The sequence below is a fragment of the Bacillus rossius genome, chromosome 1 (assembly GCF_032445375.1).
Source record: "Bacillus rossius redtenbacheri isolate Brsri chromosome 1, Brsri_v3, whole genome shotgun sequence".
Taxonomy (NCBI): Eukaryota; Metazoa; Arthropoda; class Insecta; order Phasmatodea; family Bacillidae; genus Bacillus; species Bacillus rossius.
In genome coordinates this window covers 285,583,418-285,604,628 of record NC_086330.1, presented here as the reverse complement: position 1 = coordinate 285,604,628, position 21,211 = coordinate 285,583,418, and the positions used below count along the sequence as shown (strand labels likewise).

The following is a 21,211-nucleotide window of genomic DNA, read 5'->3' as shown; positions in this document are numbered from 1 at the left end:
GGCTTATTTGGGCCTCACCCGCTCTGTCGAGGTGGCGATTTGCCATGGCGGTCTGTGGGTACAAGAGAAGCACCAATGGTTAGCGTCAAAATATTGCACAAACATTTCCAGCCATAATAAAAAACTACAACTTAAGAAAACTTGGAAAAAGCACACAATCTGAATAGCCACAATACCTTATCACAAATGCAATACTTATCGTCGTATGATCAGGCGATGCCGCTTTAAAGAATTGCAATACATGTAATCCTTTTTTTGCCCCATGACATTCCCATATTGTCATTCTAAAATATATGCTGTTATTATGGAATCTGACTTGTTTATGGATAGTCGACCTCTGTAGCATAGTCGGATGCATACCGGCATACAGTGCGAGGAGTCCTGGTTTCTCTTCTCGGGTAAGACATGAATGTTAAATTTACAATGGATATTTGATTGCTAAAGTAATTATATAGACATCGCATATGACGAAAATTGACCATTTGACGCTGTCCCCTCTACCTCCATTGATTGTTACATGATTTTTATACGGTTCGTGATCTCAGGGAAGGTTCAGCCTCGTGGCTAGAGGTAGGGGTTAACGCAGCAGGGCCCCCCGAGCTGTTATGGCCACTCGGGACGCCTGAAGAATAACACAAAGTTACTGATTGATGCCTGATGAATTTATTACGGCACAGCCCTATACATAGTGCTGCCCGCCCTGGCCGTAACGGTTGTCCCGAATTGAATAGTCACACGCGCAGCCACTTCCTCAGTGGCGGCTCACGATTTTACTATGCGTGAAGGACGTACTCTTGCACATGATGCGGCGGTTATAGAATAAACCCTAACATGACATACTAAACCCTAACTGACAAAACACTTCACTATTACACATTACATATTACACTGGGCTAATGACACGTAGGCCCGTAACTCCGGCGACTCTACCTGACTCTTAGACTTGTCCCAGATATTGACTCGTTAATAAGTATGGTGGCACGTGTCGCCTAGTAGCCCCGTGTGGGCTAAAACTATTTAGCTGGTAAGCTAGGTTGTTGCGTGAAGTGCCGACACAACGTCTCGTAGACTGTATTATGCTGAACACTCGTCTTGGAGCACTGATTAATTTAAGTGAAATACCACATGGTAAATTGAGGCCGACCACGGAACTGTACGAAAAAGATTTAGAAAAATTACGACTATTGAAACTACATGTCGGTGATAACGAAAGTTGCTGGTTCCGTGTTGCGCGGAGCTGCCGGCCTCTCCGAGCTCCTGAAGGACACTGCCGCTCTCACCGCGCGCGACCCCCCTCCCCCGCCAACCCTCCCGCAGAAACGTGTGATTTTCGCGGGAAACTGAACCGGCCAGGTTCGGGACAAGGCGCACTGTGAAACATAATTTTTGAGAGGACTGAAATATTAAATGATGAAAATAATGTCTAATAAAACCTGTGGAAAATATACATAATTACATTTGTTGTAGTTCGGCGGAGGGATATGCCACACCCGGCTGGATCCTTCCGCCGACGTAGCACTTGTTGCCTGGCGTTCGCCTCGTTGCACGCTCTATGCTTTGGTGCGCGCACGAGTGCGTTCGGTGCACACACCTTTGTGAGACGTTGATGAGGCATAGCGATCTATGCGACATAGAGGAGCATTGGCGGTCGGCGTCACATTTGACCTAAACCGTATGCCACTTTCTCATCTAAAAAAAAAAAAAATTGCTTAAGGCTGCATGCTGGGACCCTAGCACACTGTGAAGCATAGAGTAAATAATGCCCGATCTGGCGCTATCACTCCAGACATCACGGGTTATCTCCTTTCGTTTAAGTACCGAACATAATAATCTCCATCTTATTTATATAGACTAGGAATTCTTGCAAACTCGATGTGTGTTTGTGGATCCTCAGATGCTGATGTACACCATCTTTTATTGGATTGCCCTTGTATTGGGGACAGAACTCACTATTTTCAGAGCCTTCAGGCAATAGGATTTTCGCCACCCTATTATTACCCGAGGATGTTATGTGACCACTCCCATGAGGTTTAAGATTTTATTATTCGGATTATACTACAAGCCAACATTTGCATTTAATCTGTATGGTTTGATCTTGCGTTTTTTGCCTTTATCCCGGTGGTTGGTTCACCCTCCACATCCCTATTCCCATGTTCCACGGCCTTAATTTTTCCTCGTGGTAGAGGGGCCTCTACCGAGAAGAGTAGATATAGTACCTCGATCCTACTGAATGTTTTTAGAATCGCTAGTACGCTTCATTGCACTATGGCTGCAGGCAAATCCACTGAAGCCACCCAAACAGACAAAAAAAAAAGTAAATAAAGTAATAGCTGTGTAGCTGTGAAGGCCAGAGCCGCTGTGTATGGACGTTTGTTGTGTTGTCGTTCTCTGTCGATTTGTTGCAGTTTAACTAAGATTTTTTAAAATATGTCTTTACAATCGTTTAAACCTCGGCCAAAGTTAATTGTTTTTGATTTAGGTAAGTTTTAATGATAAAATTATGACGTATAACATCACTGTTTTTGTTCCACCGACTTTAGAATATACTTTATTTTTAAGTATCGCCAGTTATATTTCTGAGTGAAATGTTTTGAGTGTTAAAGGAAATATTGGGGAGTTAATTTCTACTTCTCTTAAAGTGTAGGATTTCTTGCGATCACGGTGCAGGGGATCTGATCTGGCTATAACAATTATTCACAAAGCAGAAAGGGATGTCGCTGAATGCCGGTAAGACGAGATTGGTTAGTTCCATGAGGAAGAGGAAGTTAACTAGTTTACTTGGAAGGGGCAGGAAATCGAGATAGAAGAGAATAAGTACCAGGGGGTTACTCTGTAGAATAACCTGGTATGTGCAAAACATGTTCAGCGTAGAGGTGGGTTGTGACAGCAATTTTCGGTACCTGTTCCAACCTGATACTGATACAGCATTGTATCATGTTACAAGTCTCTGATACTTCTGTATCAGACGGTCCTAGGAGGCAACAAAGCTTCGCGTACGCAGACCGTGCGACCGGAAGGCGAATCTGATACATTATTTATCACGCCTGGTAATTCTCTACCTCTGATACTCTCATGCCCGCCTGATACAACCAGTATCAATCAGTTCAACATTCACTGCAGTTCGTCCTGGCCGTGTATCACCATGTTGCGGGCTGTCATGCTTTGTAGTTAGTATCTTTATAGTGAAATAAGGAATGGATAAGTGCACGAAAAAGACTTCATTTGTGTGGAATTTTTTCATGGAAAATAATGAGTTTGCTAATTGTAATTTGTGTAAACAAAAACTGAGTTATAAATCATCGACTAATCTGAAGAAACATTTGAAAAAACATTGATATAGTATGCTCACTAATGTACCTATCTGTTATTTTATTTTTTATTTTTGATAAAATCGTGAATTTTTAATGTATAAAAACACTAGTTACTAATTGTTTTCGAAAAAAGAAAGTCCATATGTTGATTACATCTGTTATTAGTGTCAACTGAGAATTTATTTGCATTTTCATAGCTGTTAGGTGCACAAATATAAATATTATATCTTGTATTAATGTACTTTTTAATATTAAAATTTCATTAGTTTTATTATTGAACGAGATGGTGCACGCACTGCGCACTGAGCATACTTTGAAGTAGGACAACACGGTCTAAGAAGGGGAGGTCTGGACACTCGCCAGATAAAAGTGACCACTTACTGTCTCCATAGTTCGTTCGACGTCCGCTATTCAACTCTAGCGCTAGGTGTCTTGCGGTGGAAATATATCACTAGACGTTATGATGAATTTGTCAATTCTCGTGAAAAACAAACAATAGGTAAATAATATACGATACAACGATAGTTTAAAATCATCGCTGGAGGACGCACAGTAACGTGATAATCGGGCATAGGGCCACGTTTCCGCAACGTAATATAATAATATCTATAAAACTTAAAAAAATACACTCGTTTAAAAAGGTAATTTTAGGCAAATTACTGGAAATATCGCAATGCCGTTTTGCAGAATTATCAGGAATCATGTAAAGAAGTAAAAATAAGTTTTTTTTTTACTTTTTTTATTTCCATGGTGGCCCTCTACTCCATAATTACAAACATAGAGAGTTACGTCAGTATTTGATGCACTGCAATGAATTTTAATAAAATTACACTATATTTTAACATTTAAAATTAAAGGCTGAATCAAATTACATAATTTGGCTGATTTACGTATTTGAATAACAATACCAAACCTGCATTTACAATACATTATTTGCTACACAAATAAGTGCCATCGTTAATGTTTTGTGTCTCATGTCAAGGGTTGACGCTTCACATAGTAGAGACTATTTTTTTAAAAATTTTTTATTTACATTGCATTACAATATTCAAATAAAAAAAAAAAGTTTTTATAAGTTGTCGAAAACAAACAACACGCACATACACAGCAAGCAAAAACGTCACCGACCGCATGAATGCACAGGTATTGTAATGTAAATTACAAACTGCGATTACTCCTAAACGAGTTGGAATACCGTATCTGCGCCTTTTTGAAATACCAAAGGAAAGTTTAGAGCACTGAATAAAAGTATTTTGGGATTTTCATTATTTTTTTAAGGAAGAGACCGCACTCGTTTTGCAAATTTTGTATTTTAATAAAAAAAATGGTGTATTGTCAAACTACTTACAAACAGGTATTATCAGGGTTGTGCTGGTCATTAATAAAATTCGACATATTACATACATTTTTAAAAAAGTCGGGCCTATACAAAAATAAGTAATCTTTAGACTACATTCATACAAATAATAAAATTTAACTTACTATTCCAATGACGTTTCCGAAATGATCTTTGTGTTCCTTTTTTTTTTTTTGTGAGAATGTCGTCTTCCACAAAATGTTTTTCGCATACATAATGGGATCTTTTAAGTACAAACTTGTCTCGTGGAATTTCTTTCTGCCACAATTGCCTAACATTGTCATCATTGGGAACTCGGAATATTGCAACTTTCTCGTCTGACTTTGCCTGATAATTTGTTTTGCAATGGTTTTACAATGGTTAGGCATTTTCACAATTAAAATAATATACGCTTATTCTCTTTACTAACAATCAATGCTCCTTGCTCACAATGAAGTTCCTGGCTTCCCGCCAATGTCAATGTGGAAACTATACTTCGTAACCTAATTTACCTAATTTATGAAATAATTCCAAATATTATAAAACATAAACACATCCAATTTAATACTGTATCGATATCTGGAGATTAATGCATTTTTAACATTTAATGAAAATTTAAATGATTATTATGTTGAGTTGTTCATAACAACAAAGCTTAAAATACCACCGCAGAACAACCAGCGCTACAGGTCAGATGGTGGAGCGGAGCGGAACTACGGAGACATTAGGTGTGCCACTTTTGCATGCTGGCCTGGTTGGGGAGTGTCCAGACCTCCCCTTCTTAGACCGTGTAGGACAATAAACAAAACGACTTGTAACCAGGGCTGCCACTGTGATATTCATGAAAAACCTAGATAACCTACAAAAAAACCCAGATGCGTCTAAAATGCTATCGTTGAAAATGTTTGCGTACTAATTCAAAAATATAAACATAACTGGTTTTAATATAAAACAATTAATTACCTTACAAGACTGAAAACGGTTAAATACAACCAATACAAGAAAATTACACTGCAGCAAAATGGCTGTATAAGTAATTCTTGGACCAGCACATATCATAAAAAAACCTACAAATATATACATGACAAAACAAACACCATCACTGCATTCTTTAAACCGGTAATTGTTTTTATAAAACTGCATCATGTACGTTAGTCTTTATTCAGAGTCTGATTCTACAATATTGGTTTGAAGGTTAATTGTTGCATTGGTTTTGTGTTCTGCAAGCCTCTTTGAAGAATGTGTCTAATTTAATATTCGACTTAGCTTCTTGAAAACTAGTTTTGTGTTTATATGTATTTTTGTGTGTGAAACACATAGACTTGTTTGCATTTATCAAACAGATATTGCAACAGATACAGTAGCTACTACCTTTATTATTGTTTTAGGTATAAAAATAATTAAAATTATAAAAAACCTAGAATTGTTGAAATTCATTATTTAAAAACCCAGAAACCCAAACACCATTGGAAAAACCCAGATCTGGGTGGAAAAACCCATGAGTGGCAGCCCTGCTTGTAACAATATCGCTTTGCGCCTCTCCTTCAAGGCTTCAACGCCTTCCCCTGCGCTTCCTCCCCTACATTCTTTCCCTTCTTTATCCCTTATTCGTCGTTCCTGCTCCCTCCCCTTTCACAAGCTCCGCCCAAGTGACCGTCATCTGCGATCGGGTACTGCGCTCATTGGCCGTGGTTTTGTTCCAGGTGAATTCTGAACTGATACTAAAGTCTCTGATACTTTTCAAGTGTACTCGTTTGCGGTTACTGATACAGGCGCGTATCAGTGACAAAGTATTAGGTTGATACTTTTCGACCCACCTCTAGTTCAGCGTGTGATGAGTAGGGTGCTGGGGTTGCTTGGCACGACCCTGCAGGGAGCAGGGAGAAGGTTAAGGGAAAAGGTATTCTTCGCGTTGGTCAAGTCTCGGCCGTTGAGATACGGGGTAAGTGGGTGCAAAATCCCTGGGCCCTGATTACGTGTCAAAACTTTTCAATATTTACATTAATAGGACAAAAATTAGAAGTCGGTATACGTAGTTGAGCGGGATTTGCGAAAAACAAATGTTAAAAATCCGAAAATACCTTTATTATATGCTCTTCAACGTCCTCTTTTCATTAAAAGCGGTGAAGGTAATAAATTCCAAATACTTTAGGAGATATCGAATTTTTAAATATCATATGTAGTTCAGTGGTATTTGCGAAAAAAAAAAAATGTCAAAAATCCGAAAACCCCTTTTATTATATGCTCTTCAACTTACTGAGGATAAGTTAGATTCGAATCTCAGATTCGTTTTTAAATGAGTACCATAATTGTAGTACCGTACGATAAAAACGAAACAAAACTAAACAATGACTTGGTGCAAGAACGACATATGTAAACCAAAGTTAAATTTTATATTTTAATTAAATTAAATAAGTATAGAACCCTTGTAAGATGATTATATGTACATAAAAACGGGAAACACATATGATTCAATTTAAAAACCAAAAAGTAAACCCATTTTATAAGATTTAAAGGTTTTTGAACACTAGGCATCAATGCTATATAAAAATAATGTAGGCCTACTATAAAATAAAATAACAATAGTGCAACATTCCGCTTGGTGAAAACGTTTAAGGAGACCCTTGTCTACACCTCACATATTGCAGAACCGGGTGACGACGCCAAAATTACCACTACGTCACACTAGCATTCTATGTGCTTCATATCTGGTCAACCTTGGAAATAAAAAATTATTATTATATAATAAAATAATAAAGGGTGCAACATTCCGCTTGGTACAAAAGTTTAAGGAGACCCTTATCTACACCACACATATTGCAGAACCGGGTGACGTGGTACCATATTTTACCAGTACCTCACCATAGCATTCTGTGTGCTTCATAACTGTTCAACCTTGGAATAAATAAAAATTATTATAAAATAAAATAATAAAGGGTGCAACATTCCACTTGGTTCAAAAGTTTAAGGAGACCCTTGTCTACACCACAAATATTTAAGAACCGGGTGACGTGGCACCATATTTAACCAGTACTTCACTATAGCATTCTATGTGCTTCATATCAGGTCAACCTTGGAAATAAAAAATTATTATTATAAAATAAAATAATGAAGGGTGCAACATTCCGCTTGGTGCAAAAGTTTAAGGAGACCCTTGTCTACACCACACGTATTGCAGAACCGGGTGACGTGTCACCATATTTTGCTAGTACGTTACACTAGCATTCTATGTGCTTGGTATCTGGTCAACCTTGGAATTAAAAAAAAATATTATAAAATAAAATAATGAAGGGTGCAACATTCCGCTTGGTGCAAAAGTTTAAGGAGACCCTTGTCTACACCACACATATTGCAGAACCGGGTGACGTGGCACCATATTTTACTAGTACGTTACACTAGCATTCTATGTGCTTCGTATCTGGTCAACCTTGGAATTAAAAAAAAAAAATTATTCTAAAATTAAATAATAAAGGGTGCAACATTCCGCTTGGTGCAAAAGTTTAAGGAGACCCTTGTCTACACCACACATATTGCAGAACCGGGTGACGTGGCACCATATTTTACTAGTACGTTACACTAGCATTCTATGTGCTTCGTATCTGGTCAACCTTGGAATTAAAAAAAAAATTATTCTAAAATTAAATAATAAAGGGTGCAACATTCCGCTTGGTGCAAAAGTTTAAGGAGACCCTTGTCTACACCATATTGCAGAACCGGGTGACGTGGCACCATATTTTACCAGTACCTCACCATAGCATTCCTTGTGCTTCATAACTGGTCAACCTTGAAATAAAAGAAAATTATTATAAAATAATAAAATAAAGGGTGCAACTTTCCGCTTGGTGCAAAAGAAAATAAGAAAAATACTAACAAAGTTCAGACAAATAATTTTGTAATGAATTCTGAATTGAGAATTTTGATTTTATTATTGAAACATTCGCTGATATAAAAGGACGAAAAATTAATTTTAAATGATTAGGCTAATTGATTTTTAAGTTGTTAAGTACTGTCGACAGTCGTCGTGCCCTCCTAGACGTAGAGTCCGTACCTGTCCACCGCCGTGTGCCTAAGGGAGACACCTTCCCCACTGATGCAGTGCAGTGCAGTGCAGTGCAGTGAAAAGGTCAGGGACGCACCCGCGGGCGCCCTACGTTATGTTATAAGGACCGCTCACGGACGGCCATGTATCTGTGTAACATATATGTATGCTTATTTCATAACTAACATTGTATCTATTTGTATTTTGTGATTAATCTTATATTGTTATTCAGTGTGTGTGTATTAATTTGTAGACCCACCGCCTGGCCTGCCGCAAGCATGTTGTCTCCCGCGGAGCTTCCCCCCCCCCCCCCCCCCCCTCAACTGCCCGTGCGTAGCGGCGCACACAGGCAAGCGGAGAGCTCAGTCGCTATCTAGCTGCCGCGCGGAGCAGACCTGCTCCGCTCCGCTCCGCGAGCAAACACACGTCTCGACACGTTTACGCACGGTCAAGCTATCGCGATTAGCTTCGTTTACCACGGGGTAGTGATCAGCTACTCTACTGCACCGCGTTTGTTTTTTGTTTATAATCATGGAGTCCGGGTCGCGGCGTGGAAGAAACGTCCCGGGTTGGGTCCCTCACGCTCGGGCGTGGACAGGAAGCAGGTGCAGCCGCGCGACGTTGGAGCAACGCGAATCGGAGACGACGGCGCGTCAAGGATCGTCTGCGCGCGATAACGCCGCGTGTAAAGCCTGGATTGTATTACCGATCGGCTAACATTACTTCCCGCGTCAGTAGCGCCGCTGATAATGATGGCGGGGGCGATAGTTAAGCAGGATACGGAAGATCTGATAAACTTTGAGACGGAGATGGGTGACGAAAAGGACACCGGAAAGGGTGACGTGACGGACATGGTGTGTGGGGTGAGCGGCGAAGCCAGGGGTGGTCACGACATGGACGTGAGAGGTCACGACAGGGACTGTGTCTGGGGTGACAGGTGCGCGAACATTGAGAGGCCAGTCTTGCAGTATGTGAGTGCACCATTCGTATTCCCAGTGTTCTCGGGGAGCAACAATGAGGACCCGCGAGAGTTTGTGCGGGAGTGCGAGCACCTCCTGAAACTGTACGGAGTGCGACGGGCCGTGTGGACATCGCGGGTGATCGGACAATTCCGCGGTGATGCGAGGGACTGGTGGTCGATGGTCGGGGGCTATAACACTGATTGGGGGAACTTTGTGCGACAAGAAGAGGCTCGGTACGACAATGATCAGGCGCGCGCAATGTGCCAGAGAACCTTTTACTGCCGGATGCAGAGCGAGGAAGAGAGCGCGGAGCACTTCATCTATGAGAAGCTGCGCTTGTTCAGACGATTGGGGACAGGCGGGGACATGAGCGCGGCATTACTGACCATCGTCGAACAACTGTTGCCGGAGTTTCGCCCCTTCATAAGGACGGCAGTCAGGCGAGGCGCGGAGGAGTTCATGGCCCTCGCCCGCGTAGTCGAGCGTGACCTGATGCAGTGGAGGACGATGCCCAGGGGCATGCAGGTTCCCAGGTCCACTCAGGGTCAAGAGGGGTGACTCTCACTGAAGTTATGGACAATGACATGGCAGTGGTAAAGTTTACCGACTGCGGGTCACCGGAAGTTGCTTGACCTAGGCGATACCGGAGGACGTCCCGGGCGGTTGCCAGCAGAAGGGTGGAAGGGTAGAAGCCAGGCTGACGGGAACGCAGGGAGGCAAGAATGAGAGCCCGCCATAATGCAGTTTTTGCCCGGAGGCGTACCACTGGCATCGCCTGTGCCCCACCAAGGCCACGTGGGAAGGAGCACGCGAGGGCAGCGCACCACCAGCGGGAAACGCGGAGACGGGGCGGACAGACAGCTGGGCACCGCCTCCCGATAAATCAAGTACCAGCAGATCCAGTAACCGAGAGGACTCTTCTACCACCACCCGCGCCAAGACCTTCAACGTCACGTTTGCCGTCGGGTGGCGGCAAGAGTCGGACACGCTGCAAGTCAGATGTTCCCGTGCCCGGTTCGCCGTTGGGACAGTGGGGTGCCAGCACGACTCCGGTGACCCCGACAGCAGTCATCCCAGAACCGGACCGGCCACTCAATCGGCCTGTCGCCGGCGGGGTGGGCTACCAGAATGACGGCGCGCAGACTCCAGAGCAGTCAGGCTAGTTCTCCTTGGGTCCCCCACACCCGGACGGCCCGGAGGCTGGGGACGAGGGGGACCAGGCAGCTGCACATCTGGGACGGGTTGGAACCGAGTAGCCGGAGCTGCTGCAGATACTCATCCGCACCGATGGGCGGGAGATGCTGGCCTTGGTGGACACCGCTGCCAGCTGGTCATACATCGCAACACATCTGGTGGCGGAGGAGGCGGTGACCCCGTGTCCGGAGCTAGGGCAGCTGGCCACCAGGGACGCCAGTGACCTGCACGAGGGACTGATCCTGGGAGCATCGTGGCTGTACGAGGTCGACGCAGCCGTGGAGGTACGAGCTGGGCGGATGCTCTTCGGCACACGTGGTCGTTGGACCATGTACGACGTACGCCAGACTCCTAGTCCTCCTCAGTTGGTCATCCGCCTGGAGAACCTCAGGCACAACGTCCCAGCAGAGCATGTCGACGCCATCAACAGTGTCCTCGCATCCCAACCTCAGGTATTCACGGCTGCGGACCGGTTAAGACGCACGACTATGACAGAACACCGGATACCCATGGTACCGCACTGCCTGCCTTTTGAGAAGATGCACGGGTTCGGGCCCCGAGAGCGCGAGGCCATTCAGATCCCGGGAAACGAAATGTTGCGCGACTGGGTGATAGAACCCAGTACATACCTCTCCCTACAACTCGAGGGTGGTGTTAGCCACCAAAAGGGACGGGAGTTATGCTTTTGTGTACACTTAAAAGCGATAAACAGACTGACTATTCCCGCCCCGCCCCCGCAAATCAACATTACGGACACTTTGGCCAGACTGGGGGACGCGACCATTTTCACGACTCTTGACCTGAAGTCGGGTTACTGGCAGGTGCCGGTATTCCCCGCTGACCATCCCAAAATGGCGTTCACGGCGCCGGACGATCGGCGATACCAGTTCTGCGCCATGTCTTTTTGACTTATGGACGCTCTTGCCACGTTCCAGGCCCTGATGGTGCGTGTTGTGGATGGGTACATTTGCGTATTCGCCAGTGCCTATTTCGACGATGTCATCATCTGGTTCAGGACGTGGGAGGACCACGCGCACCACCTGGCACTGGTCCTGGAGAGGATGGTCGGACATGGACTGACTTGCGCTCCCAAAAAATGTCACATCGGGACCACAGAGATTGAGTTCCTGGGGCACATAGTGACGGCGGAGGGGTGCCGTCCCCGCCCCAAGCAGCTGGAGCTTATCGAGGGTAAGGGGGTGCCGAGGACCAGGAAGCAGCTCCAGAAGCTTCTGGGCCTGCTTAACTGGCTGCTGTCCTTCATCCCTGACTTCGCCACGGTCACGGCCCCGATGACGGATCTGCTGTCGCCGAAGACCAAGTTCCGGTGGACACCCGCCGTGGACAAGGCTCTGCGCCAGGTTAAGGACCGGTCCCCGACCGTCTTATCTTCGTCCAGACAGATGCGAGTCAGGAGGGGATGGGTGCTGTCTTATACCAGGTGGACGACGACGGAGTGAGATGTGTGATCGAGTACGCCAGCGCAAAGTTTGGCCAGGCTGAGTGGAGGTGTCACGTGAATGAGCAGGAGTGCCTTGCAGTGGTCTGGGCCCTGCAGCGCTACCGGCACCACGTCGAGGGGCGCTCATTCACGCTGAGATCCGACAGCCAGTGCCTCCGCTGGCTGGACTCCGCTCAGGGCCGGAAGTCCAAGTTCACACGCTGGGCCATGCTGATTCAGGAATTCTCGTTCATAGTCGAACACGTCCCGGGACGGGAGAATCAGCTGGCCGACGAGCTGTCCCGGAATCCGGACCGTATGAGTGAGTTCCGCGATAATCAGGGCTGGGAGGAGCTCGAGCCCGGTGTCGAGGACTCGGGACCGCGGCCGTACGCGTTGTACTCACTGTCCAACTCCACTGCTCCGGGGCCATATTTACCTAATTCTTAAAGGTTGGCAGTCTTGATTTTTTCAATAGTGTGGGGTTTGAAGAGTTGTGTAAGCCCTGAGTCAGGCCAGTGATGTACTATATGGCTGTGACTGCCTAGTGACTGAGGGGAGGGAACTGGAGAAGGTGCAGTGTGGAGGACTGAGGGGGTGATGGGTATGTGAAGAAGGGATGGGCAAGAGGAGGAAATGCATAGTTTGTCGGAGATGATTGAGTTGGGGTGGGAAGCTGTATAGGGGAGGAGGGTGGAAAGGAAGATCACACTGTTCAAGGTGATAAGCAGTTGGGAACTAGAGTACACAGAAGGTGTAGTGATCACGGGTGGAAGCTTCAGAGGAGATGGAGGCAAATGGAAAGAGTATGGCACAGCCTTCCTAGTGAGGACAGGGAGGGAGTGGAATGGGCTGGAGGAATGAATGCTGGGGGTGAGAGAATTAAGGGACCTGAGGAGAGCGAGAAAAGGGGAGGACTTCTTGCCACCAGGTGAACACCCATTTGCAAGTGTTTTAAATCAATTTACAGACTATTACAAATGTTAGGACAGCTTATTTCGCAGTAGCACACAATCAACATATAAATAGGACAGTTGCACGTGCATAGGCAGAAGTTGGAGTTACATTTGCACACACAACACAACAGTTTGAATTTTGTCAATTATTATTTATTTACAGAAGCAGTTTTTTTGCCTAAATTCTGTTAGGAATAATATGTTAAATGTTTAGGAATAATAAAAAATGAAGAATTTTCTTGTAAATAAATACATATTTGAATTAGGTTCATTCTCTTTAAAATGCACTTATCAGAACATATCAGTAATTCTATGCCGCTGACGTAGTTTATGCTGATTGGCCGCAAATAGAAATCAGCGCACATCACAAAGAAAGGTTAAGAGTTTGAAAACTTTGTGTGCCGTGCATGTGCTGTTTTTCTGTTCATGTATTGTTTTCCAATATAGTTTCAACGTGGGCATTCAACTTCCATGCATCTGAGCTGTGCGCGTGCTGTTGCGAATGTAGCCCAGCCTGTACGCCTGATATACAATGACATGGAAACAAGCTATGTGTCTGTCACTTCAACAGTGCATGGAACTATAAAAAATTGCAACCAATGAGATTGAACTTCACAGTTACAAAAATTTAATTTAATTTTTAAAAAGATCGGAGATCTGAGAACAAAACATGGTCAAGATTTTCATATTATTAAAAACAAACCACAAAGTAATGAAAGAACACAAGATATGTTTGTATTTGAAACAATTTTTTGCGTATTTAAATTGTAAACAAACATAGCTACTACTGCTGCCAAATACTTGGTTGCATGGAGTAATGTAAACGAAAGCTAAGCATTGTCTAGCTAATCTGTACGGGTACGGGTCCGGTTGCGTGCCATTGTAGATACTTCGTTCCTTCGATCAGACTCTATTTAGATGATCCGTCTCCGATTCCATGTCATTGTAGAATGGGACTTGAGTCTGCCCGGTGATGCTGAAATAACCATAGCGAGATGCAAAGGATGCAGTGCAAAAGCAAAATAATGTGTTTATGTAAACATGTTCAGGGTGTCTACCGACCCTGGAAAACCTGGAAAAATCAGGGAATATTGTAATCAGGTAATAATCAGGGAAAAATCAGGGTTTTTTGTTTGGTAGGTTGTAGTTGGCAATTTTTTTTTTTTTGTTTCTTGATCAGGTTGCATTAACGTAGCATCAAGTGTATCCCCTCCCATTTTTATTTTTGAATGGCAAATAATGAACAGTTCCCACGTCCATTTTCGGATTTGGAAGTGGCGTCAAATCACATGATACAAACTGGTTCAAGCTGGTCTGTTATCCTGCTGACGTGACGTGCTGTGGCATATGCTTCCCACATTCGGATTATACGGGCAGGTGCATTTAATTTTAAGTATCTATGGATGCTCCCATCGTAAACTGGGCAATTTTGTTAGCTTCGAAAATACGTATCACAGACACTTTTGGTGAAGATTCACCATAATTGCTAGAAATTGGTAGCTGTGGGCTTCATACGGTCCATGGTGCTTTCAAAACTGGAATTTCTGCTACACAATGGGACGTTGTTAGTTTTTTGAGGCACAGTTACTTTTTGTTTAAGCATGTACCTGCATGGAGGGCAGATTACATTAGAATAACTGGATCAGAGCTTTTTCCCAAGAAATTTTGTGCAATCAGATGGTTAGAAAATACTGCAGTTGCTGAGCGTGCCATGAAAACGTTACCCCACCCAAAGAAATTTGTTAGTGAAGTTTCTATTTCATCTGTCTCTTTCAATGTAGTGAAAAGTGCTCATGAAGATAGTCTTCTAGAAGTAAAATTGACATTCTTCCACTCTTTAGCATCAGATCTGGAATTGTTTCTTACAATGTTCCAAAGTGAAGCACCCAAGGCACTTTTTCTCTATGATTCACTGGTAGACATTTTATTAACTTTGGCAGGAAAGTTTGTGAAACCAGAGGTACTGAAGAGCTTTAGGGACAAACGCAATGTATCTCGATTGGATGTAGATAACCAGGAAAATCTATTGACTGCTAACTATATCAAGTTGGGTTATGCAGTACGCCATGCATCAAAAAAGAGAAAGTACCAGAAAAGTCTGTCCTGTTACTGAAAAATGATGTTAGGACTTGTCCAAAGGTTATGGTAAAAAAACTTCAAGACAAAATTCCCCTGAAGTACAAACATACCAAGGGAATTTCCTGCTTATGTCCGTCTGCGGCTTTAAATTCGGGTGTGAGGAAACAGCGTGTGAAGTACAGTTTAGAATGTTGTCTTTTAAACAGGTGGCTATCAGGACAAGAAGCTGATTACATTGAGTGATCATATCAGTTGGTATGTTCCTCGCAAGATTCTGAAGCACTGTGGATGCTCATTCTTAAGGCACATACAGTAGCTGCTAAAACAGGCCTTCTAAAGTTTGTGAGGATGATGTTGGTACTTTCCCATGGAAATGCATCATTGGAAAGAGGATTTTCAGTGAATTCTAATCTGCTGACTGAAAACTTGCAGGAAGAAACACTGACTGCACAAAGTCAAGTGTACGACTTTGTTCAACGTTCTGGAGGTGTAGAGCATGTTGATAATCACCAAGTCCATGTTACAGTATGTAAGAAATGCTAGTTGTAGGCGTAAGGAAGCCCTGCAAACAAAACAAAAAGAAATGGAAGCTGCAGACAAGAAGGCAGAAAAAAGAAGAGTTGAAGAGGAGATCAAGGCATTGCAGTTGAAGAAGGCTCGAGTGTTGGATTTGGCTCGATCTGAAGCAAGTGCAATAGACGCAAAAGTTGAGTCACTGCGAAATTGACGGGAGCTTCCTTTTACTAATGTTTTTTGTAAAAGTAATTGTGTGAAATATTTGTAGCAGCATGTTTTATTTGCCATCAATTGAGTCCCTTTGGCCACGTCTGGAAGAAGGTAATTTTTTTACTAATTTAAGTAAGTTGAAATACTTTGAAACCCGTCAATGTATTGTTATGCAGTTTTTTCAGTTTCGTGGAATGTCGTAATTGTGTTAAAGAAAACCTGGAAAAATTCAGTTTTAGACCTGGAAAACCTGGAAAAATCAGGGAATTTCATTTACTAGATTTGGTAGACACCCTGCATGTTGCTTTCACCCTCACAGCAAAGATAAACAATTAAATCAAAATTGTTTCTTGCAATTTCAAAACACCAAACATACGACAGCCATCAATGTATGCAGAATTGTATTAAATTGACTTGTTTGAGATAAATATGTTTAATATAAATTTAATATTCAATTGGAAAGAACCATTTGCACGAACACATTGCAGAGATTGCACAGATAAATTTTGTTTTAAAAAATCATAATACACGAATAGTAATAGTATTTCCAATCCATTAGTCTAATGTTATTTTGAAAACAAAGTTCTGATAATCTTTAAAGTAACGTAACTCCAGTGTCACAATGGAAATAGAAAATATTTCTAGTCAGGAAGTTTGATGCATCTGCCATTTAAAATGTAGCACTTTCACAAATTAGTCAAACGTGATTGGTTATATAATTATTTGTGCCCAACACATCGCCTCCGTCATGCGTTTGTGATCCCAGCATTGTTAGGTAAAGCCAGAATTACAATAGTCCGTCACTTCCAGCCATCCATCATTTGTTCATTGATCACGTGACGTGCAGCGTATCAGAGGACCAAAAAATACAGTTAGTCCATCAGAAGTTAGGAAACTGCCTGGAATTACAATAGCACATTGCCGCCATCTGACATTGCCCGTCCGTCACTTATTCGACCATTAACACCACACGTCTAGCCATCATGACTTCATTTGTCTATCAACCAACAATCCATTTTTTTCTCTCAGAGATTTATATGATGTTTGTTATTTATTTTGTGTTCGTAATAGAAAATATTTGGAAAAATTCAGTCAAATTGTTTGGAAATGAGTTTTAACACAAAACTGTTACATACTACGAAAAACATCTGAACGAACGAATACAAACTCCATAGGCTTTTATTATAGTAACAATTGACTGGAACAACCAAACCATAGATATCCATCTGTCCATCCATAAAAAGTTAGAGCTTGTCCAGCTTTTGGCGGACAGCTGGATAGAATTTTGTGGGCCATCCAATTGGCTATAAGTCATGTGATCAAAGAAGGGATGGAGGTGACGGGCTGTTGTGATTCCAGCCATAGAAGTGTAATTAATTACACATGGTTACTCTGAAAATGTTTAAATAAATTCCAGAGTGCAAAGAAATTGATTTTAATGAATTTATAAGTCCATAGCTTACATGATTGTCATACTAATCTAATTTTACAAGGGAAATGCTCTCAGAAATTTAAGTTTTTTCAACAGTTGGCAACGGAAAAATATTATGATGATGAAGTAAGTGGTGTAATTTGTCCTAAGCTGGATGTGTAATAGCCCTTGACCATGGTCAGTATGTATGTTTGGCAGAATCGTAAATGAAAACTGCTAATTATTAAGCCTTGGGTGTATAACTGTGCAAGTCCTCAGTTTCCAATCATTTCAGTTGAGTGCAGCTAACTTAATGTCTGTAATTGGCAATACTCAGATGAATACCAGAATACAGTTTGTAGGTAAATCTTTTAAATTGAATGTTTATGTTCATATTTTTTTACGTAACGACACAGGTTACCAGTCCTATTCGGTGCTAACTGTGTGAATTAACATGTTTCAGATTACACGCTCTGGCCATTTTGGGTCGACACCCATGTTTCACCACCGTTCAAAATGAAGTGAGTTGAAAAAATAATAACTAATATATGTATATATATGCAACTGCATGTAAAATTTGTTGGTTTTAATTAATTAATCCATAGGGATTGTTTATCAATGTGATTATACTGAGCTGTCTGATTAGTAACTACTGGCAAAATGAGAAGCAAAATTTGTGTATGGATTAAAACGGTAATTATAAAGTTCTGGTCGATGAAAAATCATCCTAAAAGATTTCGAGAAGTCATGGTGTTCGGTTTGTGGGTTTTGCTGGACACCATGAATATATTAGATTTACACCCGCAATGGGGCTTCCACCCAGTGGCAAGGTGTTCTCCCTCTACTTCACTCTCCCACACCTTTAACCTTTTTTCCTTAGTTCCTTGCCCCGCTTAATTCTATACCATCCCTTCTTTCTGTTTGCCTCCACTCCCCTTACAATCCACTCATGGTCTCATCACGCTCTGAACTTCGAACTTATGCAGCATTTGTCATGCACCAGGTCGACCACAACTTCAACTCTTACCTGAAAGTACTGTACAGAACTCTAATTAATTTCACTGGAAATGTTTTTTTTTTCCTAATGCATGAGAATGGTGCTAGCTGGCGCAGTTGGGCTTGCATTCATAAGAACTCTGGTTCAAATCGAAGTCCACTCATCCTGATTTTGGATTTCTGTGTTTTTCTTAAATCTTTCCGGGCAGATGCTCAGATGGTTCCTTGCAACAAGCTGTAGCCGATTACTTTTCCAATTTCCCTGAACCACATCTATGGCATGTGTCTGTCTGTAACATGTTTGTGGACGAGACATGAAGCTTATAAAAATAATTTACATGAGAGAACCTGAGTCTTCAGAGTTTAAAAAACAGGATGGAGTTTTGAACCCTGATCTTTCAACAGCAAGATTTTATCACCCTCTTGAGACAAAGGGCAAAGGGAGATCTTGTTCCCAGTCGTTTGTGCAGTCTCATCATTCCCACTTCATGCGTCTAATTTTTATGTGGAATGTCTCTGGAGCTGATAAGGCTCATCTGTACTCGCCACCATAGAAACGTCACTCTGAGTTAATCTGGTGACTGGTGTTATCCTGTAACATTGATATTTTTTAGATAACCTCTTTCGTCTCAATTTTTCCGAGATTGCAGAGGTCGGGGGGTCCTGCCCACTTGTACCAATCCCAACAAAATGACACTTATTTGAATTTGTCTGTACCTATTATTCTTGCTCATAACAACTCTTTTAGTACTTGTAGATGCAATGTGTGAAGTAAATTTCAATATTTCAAGTAATTTACATGTAATTAACCGTTTTAACGTTCGGGAGGTAAAGTTAGATTAACAACACAAAAAATACTGTTCAATTGTTTTAAAGGTTTTTTTTAGGTTAGGTTAGCTACATAAAACAATTTCGGTAGTTTCGTTAATTTTGCTGACCTTATCTAATCATTCATTCACTTTCCAACAATTACTGACATGTGATATGTGTGAAACCTAACCTAGAAAATGATGACAAAATTACCAGCAGTACCAGCTACTAACTATAATAAATTAAATTGCTCAACTCAATCACACTTCCGGGGAACATCCTGCACAAAACTAAACCGAAACTCCCAACATACTTACACAAAAATAATCCATCCAAATGACTGTTCTCAATATGATGTTAATTGCACAAGAAAGTATTGTTTCATTTGTGGTTTTAAACAGCATACCAAACCAGAAGGAAACAATTTTATACAGCAAGACAACTTTTGAATTTGAGATTAACCCTTACTTTGTTACTAGAGCTACTATTTACAATTTTCAATATATCATATAGGTCTACAATTAATGAAACTACTAATTCATTATTTTAATCATCTTAAATGCACTGAAGATATTTGTTATTTTAGATATAGAATAAAAAACTAAAAAAATCTTATGACATATGTATTATTTCTGCAAAATAAATAATAATTTTTCCAACAGTCGGTACAATCTCGTATATTGTGTGAAATACCATAAGTACTCAGCACGTTGCATATTGTAAAATCAAAAAGATGCTTCTGGAGAAATAAACATGATTGGGGTAATAATTCTAAATATATTTCTGTTCCAATTATACAGGATTGTAAAAACAAAAAATTTCAGGAACTCAATAAATCCATTGTCTGGTGTTTACCATTTCTGTTAGAGTGGCCCCCCTTCAGTAAACTCATAGTACAAGCCGAAGGACTCGGTCCTCAGAACAAAGACGAAGTTCAGTTGATCCTTGTGGGCTATTACAGACGACTGTGGTCTGAAAAATCGACATAAAAAGTCCAAAACTATTAAAAAAAAGGTTGACTATAGATGGTGGCGCCCAGACCACAGCCGAAAAATTCTCTCTAACTCGCATAATTATATTTATGTTATTTTTGGGCCCTCGCCCAACCGCAACCTCTTGGTACCTAGTACAGATGCTAACTAAATAAAAGAGGGAATGGCGCCGCATCTGCCCAAAGGAAAAAGCAGGTGCGTGGCCTCTTCAGCAAATCACAACACAGCCCTTACAAAACATTAGCAGGATACAATTTCATGCACCTCGCTCAGAGGTGTTTCCGACAAATTACCCCAAGGAAAAAATCACATGGTTTGGTGACATCACTTTTAACCAATCAAAAAAATTACTCTAAAAAATATCAGCCAATGTGGGGGCCTGGCTTCAGTTGCCTAACACATTCCAAAGTTCTTTCTCACAGTTACTGAGCTTTTGTCTTTCTTTCTCATACTTACGCAGAGGCCAAACTATTGCATCAGCTTGCCTTCAAACAAAAAACCAATGCAAGAACAAAGAAAATAACGAAAATTGCATTAGCACCCAATTACAAACTAAGCAACCCTTAAATATTATATGACAACAACGCAGTGGCGTAGCGTGGGTGGGGCGGAGGGGGCGGCCCGCCCCGGGCGGCAGCCCGCGGGGGCGGGTCGCCGGTGAAGCGGGTTGAGATCTGATCTATGATTCATTCATTACATGTGTCAGACACACTATAATGTTCCATTTTTATCTAAAATTTTGCGCACCAACTATTTTTTAATATTTATTTAAAAGAAAAACTGCGAAATCACTGACAGAGCTCTTTATAACGTTTGTTTGTTTACATACGAACAGCAACATCGCATCACGCCGCACCGCCCGGCGCGCGCGAGCCGAGTTGAGCGGCACTCCTTATTATGTTCATTACTCATACAAAATCTTTTGTTTCACGCGTCGGCCCGTGTCGATGCCTCTCTT

General features: G+C 42.0%; 1 protein-coding gene across 1 annotated transcript in view; it reads left to right on the top strand.

Annotated features, from left to right (window-relative positions):
- The first annotated feature begins 2,316 nt into the window (after positions 1-2,316).
- The window catches only part of LOC134527683 (magnesium-dependent phosphatase 1-like), a 32,374-nt gene continuing 13,479 nt past the window's right edge, over positions 2,317-21,211 (top strand). The window contains exons 1-2 of the mRNA XM_063360588.1: positions 2,317-2,479; positions 17,919-17,976. Of these exons, the coding sequence (XP_063216658.1) occupies positions 2,428-2,479; positions 17,919-17,976 (110 nt within the window). The 5' untranslated portion in view covers positions 2,317-2,427. The remainder of the gene's footprint in view (positions 2,480-17,918; positions 17,977-21,211) is intronic.